The sequence below is a fragment of the Epargyreus clarus genome, unplaced genomic scaffold, assembly GCF_041222505.1.
Source record: "Epargyreus clarus isolate Ecla_fem2 unplaced genomic scaffold, WU_Ecla_fem_2.2 ptg000006l, whole genome shotgun sequence".
NCBI lineage: Eukaryota > Metazoa > Arthropoda > Insecta > Lepidoptera > Hesperiidae > Epargyreus > Epargyreus clarus.
In genome coordinates this window covers 5,217,586-5,234,072 of record NW_027332214.1, presented here as the reverse complement: position 1 = coordinate 5,234,072, position 16,487 = coordinate 5,217,586, and the positions used below count along the sequence as shown (strand labels likewise).

General features: G+C 35.3%; 1 protein-coding gene across 7 annotated transcripts in view; it reads left to right on the top strand.

Moving 5' to 3' along the window:
• pnt (ETS transcription factor pointed) overlaps positions 1 to 16,487 on the top strand; it is a 188,273-nt gene that overhangs the window by 146,351 nt on the left and 25,435 nt on the right. For all 7 annotated transcript variants that reach the window (XM_073073787.1, XM_073073785.1, XM_073073792.1 and 4 more), the window contains 2 exons: positions 4,821 to 5,024; positions 5,713 to 5,841. In XM_073073787.1, the coding sequence (XP_072929888.1) occupies positions 4,821 to 5,024; positions 5,713 to 5,841 (333 nt within the window). The remainder of the gene's footprint in view (positions 1 to 4,820; positions 5,025 to 5,712; positions 5,842 to 16,487) is intronic.

The window sequence follows — 16,487 nt, the reverse complement described above, 5'->3', positions numbered from 1 at the left end:
ATAATTGCGTTGTTAATGGGTTCATGGAAATTTCGTAGAGAGACTATAGTTAGTAGTAACTATAGTTTCAAAAACAATAGGTATATAAGTTAGTTATCAATCAATATCAATTTTCGTATGCAATGTTAACAATTAAAAAAAAATCGGTAAATATTGTTTTACTCTTTATTAAAAACTGGAATATACCATAACTGATCTCAAAATAATATTATACTTCAACTTCAACCGTTGTTTCTGTATCTTTGAAGGTGGTAGAACCCTTTGTGGTTCGACTGCGGCGGCACCACCGCCACACCTATTTCTACCTAATAACAACAGTGTTAGGCGCTGCTCTGTTCCGGTTTGAAGGGTGTGGTAAGGGAGACTGAGTTTTCGGAGGCGTTCCAGCCTAGTCCTCAGGTGTAGCGGCGCATCTGTGACCGACCTCAGGTAGGAATATCTAATCCTATCTGGGGTTGATTACAGATGTCCATGGGCGGCAGTAGCCACTTACCACTAGGACTGCATGCTCGTGTGCTACTCGTATATTATTATAAAAAAAAATCTATCTTTTTGAGCCAACCGAATAGATAAGGAAATTTCTAAGTACGACGTCTTTTCAGCCGTAGTCTAACAAAAACTTTAATTAAACGTATTGGGTCGTACTTCAGCCATTATCTAGTTGTAGAAATCTACATAAACGGATCCCATCGTGGTTTACAATGACTGCCGCATCTCCACTACACGACCCGTCATCGGTTATTAATGAAATTGGTCTTATACCATCTCTGGTACGTTCCGTTTCACGCATATCCGCATACACTTGAGATTATAAAGATATAGCAATTTGTTTTAAACGAAATCCTTTTAAAGTAAATAATATCATGTAATTGCGTATTTTATATCTTTGTCGGTCCAAAAAAAAAGTCTTACATACAATCTTACAATAAATAGTTTTTGACGCATTTAAATGTTAAATCTTATGTCCTATAAACCTTGTCTGGTTTGTGATATTTATAGTTTACCATAAGATAGATATAATGGTTAGTGATGTTATTATTGCCATATCACCCGATTTTCAATGATAACATCTACTATATCACCAACAATATAATATTAATAGTTGCAATTAAAATCATAAATAAGGTTTTTGTTTCCAAACTAGAAAATACTTCCATCAAAACAACATCAACCGAGCGGCAAAACGTTATAGATCGTGTAATTAATTAAAAAAATATACCGTCAAAACAGCGTGTTAGTAACAGAGTAATGATAAGTATAGAGCGAGCCTACTCGGGTACGAACAGGCATAGGTAAGAACACAAACACTACGCGGTAGGACGAACAATCATAATAGGTATTGGTAGGTAACACGACTCACAATTCAGTGTCATATATATGGAGTCAGTAAACTAAGTTTGTTCAAATGTTTCCATAGTAAATTAGTATTGTTACGTTACGTTATTGTACGTTATCAGTAACGTGCCGTGAAAAACTAGTATTTAAACTTTTAAAAGTCTACAACATTTCGGGTCAAAAATGGCTATGTCCATCTCATAGCAGAAGTATTAAGAGCTGCTATGTTCCAGTTTGAAAAGTACTTCGCTACTTCCCTGATATAAAATACACTACTTTTGAAGACAACAGCACATCTGCCTACGATTCTTACCAATTGTACACAACACCGGTAGAGCACTCTATGCTAATTATTACTCTGAGGTTAGCTAAGAGAATTATGTTTCGTTCGCCCGCTACCGCTAGCGCTGCTGTCCATTAGCACGATAAGGTATTTTACGGTTATCATTTGCGTTATGGTTGCAGAAATATAATTGTTTTTGTCGTTGAATATTTTATTGTTAACTTTAATAATGTGCGGTGCGATTTTTGTATGATATGATGTACTTGTACGATATAATTGTAAAATAAATTGTAATTCGTAAACAACAAACATTAAACTTATTTGCTTGAATTTTTTCATATGCATTCAAAATTAAATTCACGTTGTTATTAGTTATTGCTTAATTTGCATATAAGTATTACATTATTCTAAACAACACAGGTGTTCCACACATTATAAATGACGTTTTAACATACAGTAGGTATTGAATGTTACAATTGTCGCATATGACAATGGACGTCTGCCTTTAAGGTATGTGTTGATTGAAAATCATGAAATAATTATGAATCGTTTTACATACCGCGATATAATTGAATATGTACAGAAAGAACTCACAGTACCCTTAGTACGAGTTTTTACGTTTACTCAAAAACGTTCAACGTTTACTGTACCATTTGCAGTACCGAACCAAATGACAGGGGCATTGAGTAAGGACTTATTTATACTAGCACAAGTTTACCTTGCGATCGAACGATCGTTTCTGATATATCTATAATTTTTATATTGATGCCATTATTGTATTATTATACCTTACATATAGGTACATGAAAAGTTTGCTTTTTGATGCAAGATTCTTTATTAAAATCGGTTGTATTTTAACATAAAAATGCATTAAAGTCACAGACCTGTATTTGTACAAGGTCTATGATTAAAGTATTGGAAAAATACCGTTTTGACTTTGTTATTTTAATATCGATCGCGTGAATATGGATAAGTAGTCCCACCTAATTAATTTTGCACATATAATGTAATTAATCTTTTGAGGAAAATAATTTAATTAACCGAAAATAAATTAGAGTACCCAAATTAGGTACGTTTACAGTGCAGGTTAATGTTATGTTATTTAGTGTGAAACGGCCCTAAGCTGTGCGTCCTGAAGACAGCCACGAGCTAAAAGCAATAATTAAACTAATTATGAATTATTAGCCACTCTCGTCCTGTTTTTATCTCGGGGAAAACTCAGCTTCCAAGACATATACAGTAGCCTATTCCATTAATGAGATTTTTTATAATATATTAGTAGCAGACGAGCATGCAGTCCACCTGACGGCTACTGCCGCTCGTGGGCCATCTGTCATCAACCCCAAATAAGATTAGATTACTACCCGAGGTCAGCTATATACGCAACGCTACCCCTGAAGATCAAGCTGGAATGCCTCGAAAAAGTATCTCTCCCTTACAAACCATAACACAGCAGCGAAGACTTCTGTTATTAGGCAGATATAGTTGAGGCGCTGCTGCGGCTGGAGTCTAACCACTGAGAGTTCTACCACTTTTAAATACTGATCACTCTTCCTTAGCTACTTCTTCTGAACCTTATTGACGGACAAAATCAACCCATTACTGTCCTAACACTGGACACGAGAATTAAATTTATATAACAGCAACACAACTTTCAAAGTAATATACTAACTGAAAGCTCTTTGAAGCCGAGTGCGTTCACGTATTTAGGTTTATGTTTTCCTACAACACTTTGACAACGACTGATAGTTACCTAATAGTTAAATTGTTTAAGTACTTTGTTAACGTAAGGTTCAGTTTATTACGGACACTATACTATGATTAAATACAAATATACAACCGATATGACACGCGATCACAGATGTAAGTCAACTGAAATTCACACTTTTTTACCAAAACGCAATAACGCCTTACGCTAAAAGAAGATGTAGCGACAATACTTCCTCAGTCGATCCCTACTCGTTCTACAAAACGAATATTTATATATTTCTAAAAGTCGCTAAGGTTCTCATGAGTCGGTCAAATAGTTGGCAGAAACAGAGAATAGATTAAAAAGTATCCTAGTTTACGACCATGGCCTACCATATTGTAAAACTCCCAAGCGTGCTTGTGATATCGAGACAGGAATGGAAAAACTAAATTTCAATCACAAAGGACATCATCATCAACCCATTATTGTCCCACTGCTGGGCACGGGTCTCCTCTCATAATGAGAAGGATTAGGCCATAGTCCACCGCGCTGGCCAAGTGCGTATTAGATTTTCAAGTACCTTTGAGATTTTTTTTTATAAAATCTCTCAGGTATGCAGTTTTCCTCACGATGTTTTCCTTCGCCGTCTAGCAACTGAAAATACGCACATAACTTTGATTTGAGCCTCGGACCCCTCGATCGAGAGGCCGAGTTTCTTAACCACTAGGCTATCACTGCACAAAGGACATGTTGGTACAATAACTGTCATAAGTCCAATAAAAACGACGCAAACGATTAATTTATTACAATTAAACCGACAGACAATTAATTAGACCAAAAACAAAATTAGAAACCTTTTTTATCGTCGAACAAACGTAAAACACGCACTGGGCTTCAAGGTCGCGTCACTTCCTGCGTGAAGCAAGTTCCGGTGAAGCAAGCATTGCTAATTGTTGCTGTTGCTTCACTGACACCCGATCACATTGGTAATTGCCACCCGACGAACGATTCGATTGCGTATCGATATAAGAAACTTCCTCTCCATCGGCGACCCATTTAGCGGAATGGGTCTCTGTTTCAACAAACTTAGGTTTCCGCTGCTATTTCCGCGTGTAACTTTCTAACGCTTTCGATAAAGTGGGAAGCTTGTATTCCATACTAGTGGCTTTAAGTCCGCTTGCTTTTTAAAAAATATATATAACTGTTTTATTATTTCAGTAAGATTTATAATTACTTGCTCTTCCTATAGTTTTTGATTTTTTTTTTATAAGATAAAATAGCAAACAAGCACGTAGTCCATTTGTAACTATATAGAATAGGAGTTCTGCCTGAAGTAGGTTTTTGTGTTGCCCGTCTTGAGGACTAAGATGATCGCCTCATAATTATGTGGACTGTTTCACTTTAGACATAGGTATGTGTGTACTTTGAATATCTATAGTAATCCCCGGTCGTACCACACTGTTTCAAAGATACCTTTAGATATAGAAACTTAGTTTTTTCTCTTGTCACCAGATCCAAGGCAATGGAGCGAAGCGGCGGTGGCGGCGTGGCTGCGCTGGGCGGCGCGCGAGTTCTCGCTAGAGGGCGTTGCTTTACAGCAGTTCGCGCGCGCCCAGGGCAAGGACATCTGCGCCATGGGCCGCGAGGAGTTCGTGGCCAGAGCGCCTGCTTTCATGGGCGACATCCTGTGGGAACACTTGGAGATTCTACAAAAAGGTTGGTTTTACTGTCAGTTAATTACTTAATTGCTAAGATACCAGTTTCTCAATCGATACTAAGTAAAGGTAAGTCGTAAGTCGAAGGACTTCACCGTGTGTACCGCATTGTACTGTGACTGACTGTACCGTACTATGATTATGACATGATTATGGCCGTTGACACATAACAGTAAGCATAAACACACATAACAGCAATCACGTCGAAATATGGAAGAAAAAATAAATTAATGAGAAAAAATCACAATCCATGTTTTGTTCGACGCGGTAGGTACACCCGTTCATAGAATCCCGACTTGTAAACTTCTTACTTATAAACTCTCCTAAATTTCATAACCTAGATTACCTCATAAGTCGAAACACCTGTGTCGGATAAAATGCAAAATCTATCCATGATTCACAAAACTTATAATCTTCTTAAGTATGCTTTTGCTAGAAAGATTAACCTTGCAATAATTTTTTGATCTTAATCTTTTTTGGAATTAAGTAAAGTATCTGGAATAAGTAAAGCAGATATAACGAAATGTTTTGATTATGATAACGAAATATTGCGTAGACTTCAATCTACACACAACGCGGAAAAGTAGACTACACATCGTTTTAATCCTCATTGCCTTTCCTAAGAAGTAGAGTAACAGTACAATCTTTTTCCCCAGATGTCAAGAGCTAACAATTTCTTCCCTTCCCAGATGTAGAAAAGGAGCGCTCGTTGCTTGCGAACGTACCACCCAACATGTACGAGAGCAACGTGTGTCTGCCCGAGCTACCCGACTACATCCCGCCGCCCGCGCACCATTACAACAACAACAACAACACTGGTGAGTCGCATGTTACACACAACAACACACAACAAGTCACATGTAACATAGTCACAAGACACATTGTCGGCGTCAATCCATGACTGTTCTCTGGACACGGGACTGCTATCAGAATGAGAAGAATTAGGCCATAGACCAACACGCTGACCAAGTGCGTTGGTAGACTTCACATGCCTTCGAGTTTTTTTATAAATCTGTCAGGTGTGCAAATTTGTTTATGATGGCTTTTTTTTCAATTAATTTCTCATTCGTAAATAACTTTGAAAAATCAGAGGTGAGGTCCTGAAATTTGAACCTTGGACCCCTCGATCGAAATCGAGTTTCAACCACTACGCTACCACTACAGCAATAAGCTATCAATACACATTGTGCCTGGTACAATTTTTTGTATTACTAGCCACGGGTCTGTCGACAATTTGAGTAATCTCGGAGTAACTCACCAATGAGTATTGACTAGGGTATTTTAATTCATTTATAAATTTTCAAGATACCGTTAAAATTATTTACACGTGCGCATTATAAGACTTTTAAAGATATATAATCAGCTCTTCTCATAGCTAGAACGTGGCGTGTCTCGTACAAACTCGTTACAAATAAATATTGCAGCTAATAAATACCCATAGCACATATTCACTTGAACGAAAACTAGATATACCACTTACTACTGTAAAATCTCACCTAGATACAGAATTAACTACTGACTCGTAAATTATACTTATGCATAATATAATTAACTACAGTTTTTATATCACATAAGTTATGTGGCCAAAATTACATTCGGCTGCTGTCAGAACATTGTTACAAAAGACAATAAAATATTAAGATAATGTGAAACTGCGAGAATTCTAATATCTCCTACATATCTAAACAGTAATATAATTGTTAATAGTCTCAAGCATTACTTTGCGAGAATCCACATAGGAGTCGTGGATATGCATAAATAAATTATACGCTTTTATACATACCACCCCAAACCTGTGATTCGCTCCAAAACTGAGCATTATCAAAATGTCAAAATTAACCCATCGTTAAAATAAACCGATTTGGGATTAACTGTCATAAAATAAAATATATACACGCCAAGTATGAATCATGTGTATATTTTATTAATATAATTATCTAATAATATGTAATTTTATATAAACTTTAATTATTTAAACACACGGTCGCACACTTCTATTAACACTTTTAGACATCTAATCTATAACCTCGATGCACGAGTATATCTGAAGATTTCTCGTAATTAAATTAATTATGGTTCGCTCTCAAAGATATTAAATTTCGCATTAAGTACCAGCATATGCCCATGTGCAGACATGCATAGTGACACCTCGTTAATTAAAATTGTCACCGTACCGTTAGAAACATTAATGGGTATTTAATCTTGCTTTTAATACGAGATACGCCTACAAGGGAAAAGTAACCAGACTATCTTTAGAACGCCTGTGCGTATCTTTTATCTTTTAAACTTTAATGGTTACAAATATCAAATTTAGTGACTAACTTGTGACAAATGTTGACTTAGAAATAAAATGTATCGATAAATCGAGTACTTTTTAATCGATAACATACAATTTATGTTATTTTAAATCAAACAAAAAATATTCATTCTAGATTTGGCATAAAGAAATTTAATCAGACAAGATTAGCGATATATGACGATAATGATAAAATTGTGAACGCATATATCGATCAGATAAATGAGAAAGCAACGCATAGACTTTCAGGAACAGATGATAATCAGAAGAATCCGATCACATAACTTCCAATCGTGTCAATGCATAAAGATACTGTCCGCTTATCTACAGGTCGGTAGAGCTAGCATCATTAAACTACCATTCACGATAATTCGACAATTATGAACTAGTTACAGCCATCACCGATATCGATATCGTAAAAATAAACTTTGCACTTGTCGCCTAGAGCGATGTAAGGGAGCTTTCACATTGTGCGGTTAGATAGCGGATATGGACCGGACCCGATACACATGGTCACTTTTAAAGCCCATATTACTTATACTGATACCCAAATTACATAATCTAGCTTATCAAATAATTAAATTAATTTAGCCGTTTTAATTTATACATATCGATACCTTAATTCGCAAATCAGCCAAAACCACGTTTTTTCAATTTTTTTTTCTTTTAGATATTATTTTGATTTCGTTCAACGCCATTTATTATCAAAATAAATAAAAAAATCATTTTGACTAAAAGTGGAGTTGGCTGATTTGCGAATTATGATATCGATATACAAAACATAAACAATGAGAGGTACCTCGGTTATGTAAACTATATTTATATTTTTTACTTTAAGAAGAATGCAATGCTGAAATCGGATCGGATAGTGTAAAACGCTCTTACTCTACTAGTTGTTTAGTTGTTTTACTATCTTTAGCTTTATGGAGGGTGGTCCAATAAAAACTAACAATTTATTACAATATTCAACTGATAACTTTTGTGACAATGATTATTGTAGCTAATGGTTCTAATTAATTATAATTTGATATAATTTCGTTCACGTTTATTAATATTCATGCTGTCAATACTATAATCCTTCGCTTACGATCTTAAAGTGCCTTTAATTTCCGGCTATTTTATTTAAATCAATATTATTAACGTAGTTTCAAAATCCTTGACATTAAAATTATTAATGTGCTTAAAACCGTCATGCGGTATACACAAATGGTTAACATTTTCTCGAAACCCGGTGAAAATTAACATAGTTGAGTTTAATGTAAAGTAATTACTAATTAGTCCCCTCAAAAATACATTACATAACCGTATTAAATCACTGCGTTGCAAATAAAATAGCATTTTGTTTAGTTTGATATTGTTTATTCTGATAAAACAGATGCCCAACAACAATAATTTTGATTTTATTCCAAACCTTATGCCGCGTCCACACGCTTAAAGCCGCAAATTTCAAACCTCTACGAATGTTTGGCTTAATTTAAGGGGCTACAAACGTTTCCAAACCTACACAATGCATCACAAACACTATCCACATATTTAAATTTGTGAAGGTTTCTTCAGGTTTGGCAACCGTGTGTACGCGGCACTACAAATTCAAAACTGGATATTGAATGGAACTACTATCGGGCAGAGGTGCCTGCGCAATTTCATATAAAAGCTCATTCCCATGTGATATAAAACGGTGTTTATTGCGCTGTAAATCATAGCAGCGGGATGTTTTGACTGGGCCGCGAACGAGCTACCGAAATAATAAATTAACGAAGAGACAAGATGCCCTCGTCTCCACCGGCCACGGGTGGTCCTCAGAAATTCAGTGTAAATAAGTCCTCCACTCAGTTTTAGAAACTCTAAATAACCACAATAATTAAGTTACGCTGTACGTATACCATGTGTAGAGATATAAGAGGAAATTAATTAATATATATATTATACATACTACAAAATATTATTCAAACTTAATCTATGATATTTTATGTAAAGAAATATCAACCTATAGTGCCATATCGTTTTGTGGAGTGGTCACTGTAGCTTATGATTATTGAATATTATGAAAAACATCTGTAAAAGGATATCTGAAAAATTGAAATAAATCAAGAGAACGTCAATGACTTGTAGATCCAAATTAACCACAATATTATTAAATATTGTTCCAAAGAAGATCAGTCCAAATATAACATTTTGCTTGTAAAATAAACGAATTTTTCAAGTACACTACGAAAGATACAAAATACATACAAAAATAAAATCACAAACGCCATTATGCAAATACGGAGTCTATGTAAATTTGTGAACGCAGCGTTAATTGTACACCATTCTATTTTTAAAATTTAAACTGACAAAAAGAAAAAAGTCGTAGCAGCGAGGCAGGCGCATCATTTCCACTCCGTTGGGCGTGTGTGGCGCAACGTGTGACCTTGGCGCTGTTTTTCCGCTCTCTTTCAGCGCGCGAGGTCTATGATCCACCATCTTGCCGCGCAACGCTCGTATCATCTTTTTCATGACACCCCGTATATTACAAATAATTGTGTACTTGCATTTTAAATACGACTTATTCATAAATATTCTAATAGTGGCATTTAACGTTTTATCGCCATGATTTGCAAGGCGAAACATCTCAAGAATGGTATTCAGGAAATATTTAATTTTCTATATGTGGTAGTAGTGGTCGTGAGCTCTGCAGTGATCCACCTTTTGCGGCTGTGCTCAAGTGGGAATTATTTTTTCATGATGTCCTATCAGTTACATATGATACACGAGTTTATAAAGAGTCGTTCATTGTATGTTTATTGTATTAAACATAGAGGTACATTACTTGAAGGTAATTTATTTTTAATTCAAATAAATCAGCATGCTAAACACATAATGTAAACATAATATCACAATACCTTTATTAGTCGAATCCAAGCAATTAAAATACCAGTTAGTCAAATGCATTTTATAGTCGAGCCAAATGTTTTTATTGCCTTATTGCCTGTAAATATATCACGCAGCTTACAAAATGCATTCTTATTTAATTTGGCGTCTTTGAAAAATGAACACATTAATATTTTACATTATGAGCGAACAGGCTTAAAAACCGCTTAGCTTTGATGTCGCTGTCTTCTGAACAAGATCACTGTTCTAATATTCTAATAAAGATTTAATTTTTGTAATTCCCCTTTGATTTTTAAGTAAACCTATTTCTTATTCTTTCAACGCCACTTTTAAAGTTATAATATACGTCATTTATTAAGAACCTACACGTGTTATAGGTATTTACAATAAGATGAAAAGCTCCATTATTCCATTTCTTTTATCGTTATACTTAATAATGGATAAAAGGGCTTCCAACAAATAATATCGTCAAGCTACAATATTATTAACTGCCTTTAACTCTACGCTGTAATTTTATACAAGTAACTTGAAAGAGCATTGTTTAATTTAGTGTAAAAATGCAACAATTACCTTCGTATAAACATTAGCAAGGCAATACTCCCCTTCCACCGGCTCACCTTGCAGCAAGTGGAAAGCGTCAGTCTTCAGGCGCTGTGGGCCTGTGCCAATGCCTTCATTGTTCTATCCATTCCTGTTTGTTATCTGTGCCGGTCACTCTTGTCAAGTTCTGTGTCTACTTTTCCTTCACATAGAATTCCCGCCTTAAATATATTTTTAAAATTGTTCTAAACTTGAAATCACGTAGCATTCGATTTTCAAATTTAGATAATTTTATGTTAAGCACGTAAGTAGCTATCTTTTTTAATGAAATAATAGTTTCTTTATAACTGCCGCATGTTTTTAATTCAGTAGGAATCGTTAAGTGTGGACGGGAAAGCCCGTGAGCGAATAACGCTACTGAGTGACGAGTTACGAGTGGCCAAATATGGCAGACCTGGATTCTGGTTAAACTATGTTTATACACCCGAGCTCTCGCGCCAGGGACTCCACGGAGCTGGACCCTCTTATGGTGTGGCGTGGTGAGTACATTTTTTCTATGCCTTCGAGGGCCTTCATATGGTAAATGGTTTTAATTATGCATTTTCGTCGACCACACACACGATTTGAGTATGCATAATATGCAATAATATTTAAACATATTAATTGCTTAGAACTTACTAGTTATCTATTCCTTTACTTTATTAACTTTATTTAGTTCCCTTGCTACGAATATTAATAAATTTGTAGAGGATCATGCTTAATATGCTATGTAGACTGATATTTTAGTACCTACATCACAAATATCGGTTCATTCATGAAATAAAAATATCAGTATCATTACCGAAAACAGTCGAAATAGTAGTCGCCTCGTGAACCCGAGCGTATCGAACTAATGCAATTGGGTCGCATCTGAAGGTTAACCGACAAAAACACATCATATATTCATTATTTTGCAATTGCACTCATATTAATAAGGCGTTTGGTAGCGCACATGTGCAATTTCGAGGCATCCGCGCTGTCGCAAGGGCCGATCGCTCGGCTGTGGCACATCCTCGCGTTGCGCACTCGCGTAATCGCCGGACGTACGCCTCGGAACAACGTTGCGAAATGTCTTGCTGGGTCCGCACTCCGACACTCCGCACTGCACGTAGTGGACTAAGAATTTTGGGGAACCTCGCGCTTAGGTTCAATTATGTTTGGAATTATAACGGAAATTCAGAATTATTCCACGCTACTTCATACTAGACTTAAGGCATTTAGTATACGAAAATTCAGAGTCGTACCACTGTAATATTAATATTTGGAGAAAAATAGCCTGAAACTTATAAGTAGTGGACTTATACTGCAGAAATAGCCTCAGGGGTAGATATAGTATATAAGGGGTAAATGTAGGGTGATTTATTTTTATAAATCCCACTTTCTTATTCTTACTTTACAACATTTAATTGAAGTACTTAATCTTTATTATCTCTTTAATTACAGAAACTACGTAGAACATAATCATTTAACACAGATAGGCCTTAATTTTATTAGCCACAAGATACCCACAACTCAGCGGTCGTTAAAGTTACCGTACGTTTTATAAATCAAGTCCGACTCGTCCTTATTAGATCGTTTACGAGGTACGTGAGTAATCCGCCTATTACGTGACGCTCAATCATGATAATTTATGTCCATAAGTGATATGGGTAGTTAATACAATGCAATGGCTGCGGTGACGCCTGGTATCCTGCGACGAGGTGATAATGTATGTTCTACCCACTGTGATCCGATAAACGTACCCTTCGGAAGAAAAGTATGCCGATTGCGTCTCATATAGGTACTTTGTTAAATTGACTACATTAAGGATAAATTATATTTATAGTTTAATTTATTATTTTTAATTTTCTGTAAATTTAATTATAATTGTAAATATTTTTCAGTTAAGGATAAATAATGTCAATTGTTCTGTTTGAAAGATGATAAAAAATATATAAGTACCTAGAATGCTGTCAGCTAGCGTATTCGGGAATTCACAACACCATTATCATATATCAAGGACAGTACCACGAACACCTATTTGCCTCTATTATAAGTTTACAATTTTTTGCTCCATACAATGGACCGTTTGCATAAGTAATGTCGGGTCGATTTAATCAGTATCATTTACATGGGTACTCGACCGTCAATCGATTTTGAGTGTTGGGAGGGAAAATATTGAGCTTTCTAAGATATCGATAAAAAGATACGTGTCGTTTCGAGCGGCCACATCCGGCAGCCATTGTGCTTCGGGCTTCCGGTGCAACCCGATATACAATTACACACTCCTGCGCACGTGCGGAGCCTGAATTCGAATTACGAAAATCGGAACAAAGCACGTGAGCAAGTGAGGGTAGTTCGTGAAATCTAATGAAAGAGACAATTAAATAGAAGTGAATGGAAAATCAACTGAAATACCGAACTTTATTATTATTTCGGTATATTTTGTGTGTAAAATAGACAAGTCTTGAAAATATCACGTTATAAGATGCAATGATAAAGGTAGGTTCCTTTTACACCTTAATGTTAAATAAAGCTAACAAAAGATAATTCTTAATTAATGTAAAAGTAATAAATATATTAGAATATAGGAATATCCAGTAAATTTCCATATTGCACAAAAGGGATGAGGGGCACAAAAAACGTTAACAAGAGTGTAGACACGTCAAATAATGTACAAAGAATACTCATTGTTAGTCTCGCAAAAAATACATAATACGCACTTAATGGCAAACCAGGTAAAACCAGCTAAGGGCTTGCCCCCGAAAAGAGCAAAGGGTGGCTCCTTGATGTGTTTGTAGTACGCAACCCTGACACCGAGGGGCCCTCGTCCTTCAATAAGCTCCTAACAAGGGTTCTTACGGGCCCATACAATCAGTCCTTCACTTACTTCATTCACCTATTTCAGGTGTCCTTGATTCGTATTCTAAATCAGATTCGACGATTGTTGGCATTCAAACTGGCTTTATAAAGGGCAAGGGTCACTCGACGACTCACAAAGACCTTTGATATTCAAAAGTGATTTCTATCAATATTTTACTTAACGAAATTAAATGTTCCATTCAAATAGTTTCATAGATTCTTAAAAGCTTGTTTTTAAAATTACTGAATATTTATAAAATAAGCTCATCGACCCTCGTGGTGTAACGTTCACCACGATCCTACACGCAGCGGGTTCCGGGATCGATCCTCGGCCAGACAGATATCTAAATTATGAAAGATTTATATTCTGAGTTTAGGAGTTTGTGTTTTCATCTTTATCTGTATCTATGGCACCCAAGAAAGAAGAAAAATCCTAATATGAAGCTATATATGTAGAAAGCATTATTTATCCAATGCCTACTTTTACCATTCTGATAATTGCAGCTGTAATACAAAAAAAATGTATTAAAATGTAGCTATGTAATATGTCTTACAACTTGTTATTGTATATCAGTCTACATGTAGCTAGATAGTCATACAATAGGCATATAGGTATATGCCTCTACACGTGTGTAATTCATGTTATTGTGTGGCAATAATAGAGCATATTATGCATTTCGTGGAAATAACTGTGTCGCCCTCTGATAACGAGTTATCGGTGACACAGTGAACTCTGTGTTTTTCAGTTGAAAATTACCAGTTTAAAATTATATTCGAAAGTAAATTTCTACTAAAAGAAAAATGATACTAATGAAGAATCGTAAAAATGTTATATGGTTTTATACATATCGATGTAATGTTTTATCTACATAATACAAGTCTTATCATCTGCATGTTCGTACGTGTATCAAGAAAGCTTGTCTTTATATGATATTTTAAAAATCTTTTAATTACACTTCATGTAATTAATTTATTTTCTCAGTACAAGTCTATCCATGTGGTGAACGTACGAGTAAAATGGTAATATTGTCCTCGAAAAAGAATAGAAACAGATATATTTGTAGTCCCCGTGATGATAAATAGTCACCGTCGCCGTAGACATCTGTAATCAATTCCAAATAGAACAATAGAATAACACAGGTGTTCTACCAACACTACAATCTACAAAAAACCTTGCAAAAATTGTATGTAGGTGGTACAGGTGACACGTTTTTACGCTGTAACATAATCAGTTCAAAGGCTTTTAATTTTGATGTATAGCGCCTAACGTGGGAATATTTGCGATTTTATGGTTAACTGAGTTGAGAATAAAGAGTTCTGTATTTCAGTGGTTCTGCATTCGCGAGATGATCAATAAGAGTGTCGCGTTACAAGGCTCAGGGCGCCGACAAAGCCCCCCGGCGGCACCTTTGACGTGCCGAATTCAATTAATTGCCTTATTTGCGCCACTCTACGCTCATTGTAAGAATCCTCCGCAAGAACAAATATTTGCCGAATGTTCATTATCCAATATTAGGACGCATTTTAATTGAAAACCACTTGGTCTACCTTTGTTTGAAGTGCCAATATTTTGATTTATTGAATGTAAAATAAGTCCTGTATAGTAATTAATATCGTAATATTACTTAAAAGTCAGCGACGTTTCTACCAAACAGTAGGTAATAGGTAATATATCCCATATAATTGAGATAAAAAAATATCAATATATTAATAATTATTTTAATATGTAAAACATTTTTACACATCTAAAAAAGTTACAGATTTCGTAAAAAATTAGGTAAATTAAATAACGAATTAAAATACCTATAGCCTAATCCTAATAATATATTTAAAACATTTGTTTGTACAAAGTCCATAGATAATACCTAATATTACACTATAATGTTGAATTTTAATAAAATTTGATAATCATTTTAGACATTATTTGGCAAAATAACCTACGGTCAATGCTCGAAACAATAAAAATCTGTGTATAAATACGCTATCTTATCTGCGGGCAGGGCAAGGGCGGGGGCGGGCGGATGCCGTGGGCGGCTGTCCTTCGCTGGCCCTGCGATACGATACAATGTCGCAGGCACGGGTCACTCCGTTGTTACTGAATGTTTATCGACTTACACTAAGCTTATTGTTGTTTAAATATTGTTGTTGGTTTAAGGATTTAAGTTTTTTCAACGCTACATGTGTTTAAGTGTTATCGTAACTAGGCTTTGAAACAACAAATATAATTACAGTTGTCATATCCCGTTTTGACATTATCTAATTCCATTTAAAATTATTGTATATTTAATATTTATCTTCAATCCCTCGTATCACAAGGGGCGAGTGGAATAGTAAGTACCAACATTTTATACCTCTTTATTTTATTTTTAAAACTTGACGTATCTGAATATGAAATAATAAAATGGTTCTATAGATCTCTTCATTTATTGAGTAAACTATGTACTCGATTTGCGTACCCGTTCTTGAAAGATTTTGAAACAAGAATAATATGTCACAATCATAATGTTCTCAGAAATCGTTCCAAATTTAAACGTGGATAAATGTCGTATCTCGCGCCATCTCGTCACAGAACGGAGACTGAGTGAAATAAATTATTGGTACCGGAAGTGACGTCCCGAGCGCGCTCCAATTTAAAACAGACTACGCATCACTGTCAGAAGTAATGCCGTTTGCGCTTTATAAAAAAACTACCTATAATAGCTAAAGGATTAAAAAAACTCATTAAATTTGCTTTTATACGTAAACTGTAAAGGAATCTGTCGATAAAAAACGACATTTAAGTATACCTGTCACTAATAACAATTCGTAGCTCCCAAATTACAGGAAACAAAAATTGTAACCTAACGCCCTTTTAATGTTCTGATACGTTAAGCCGTA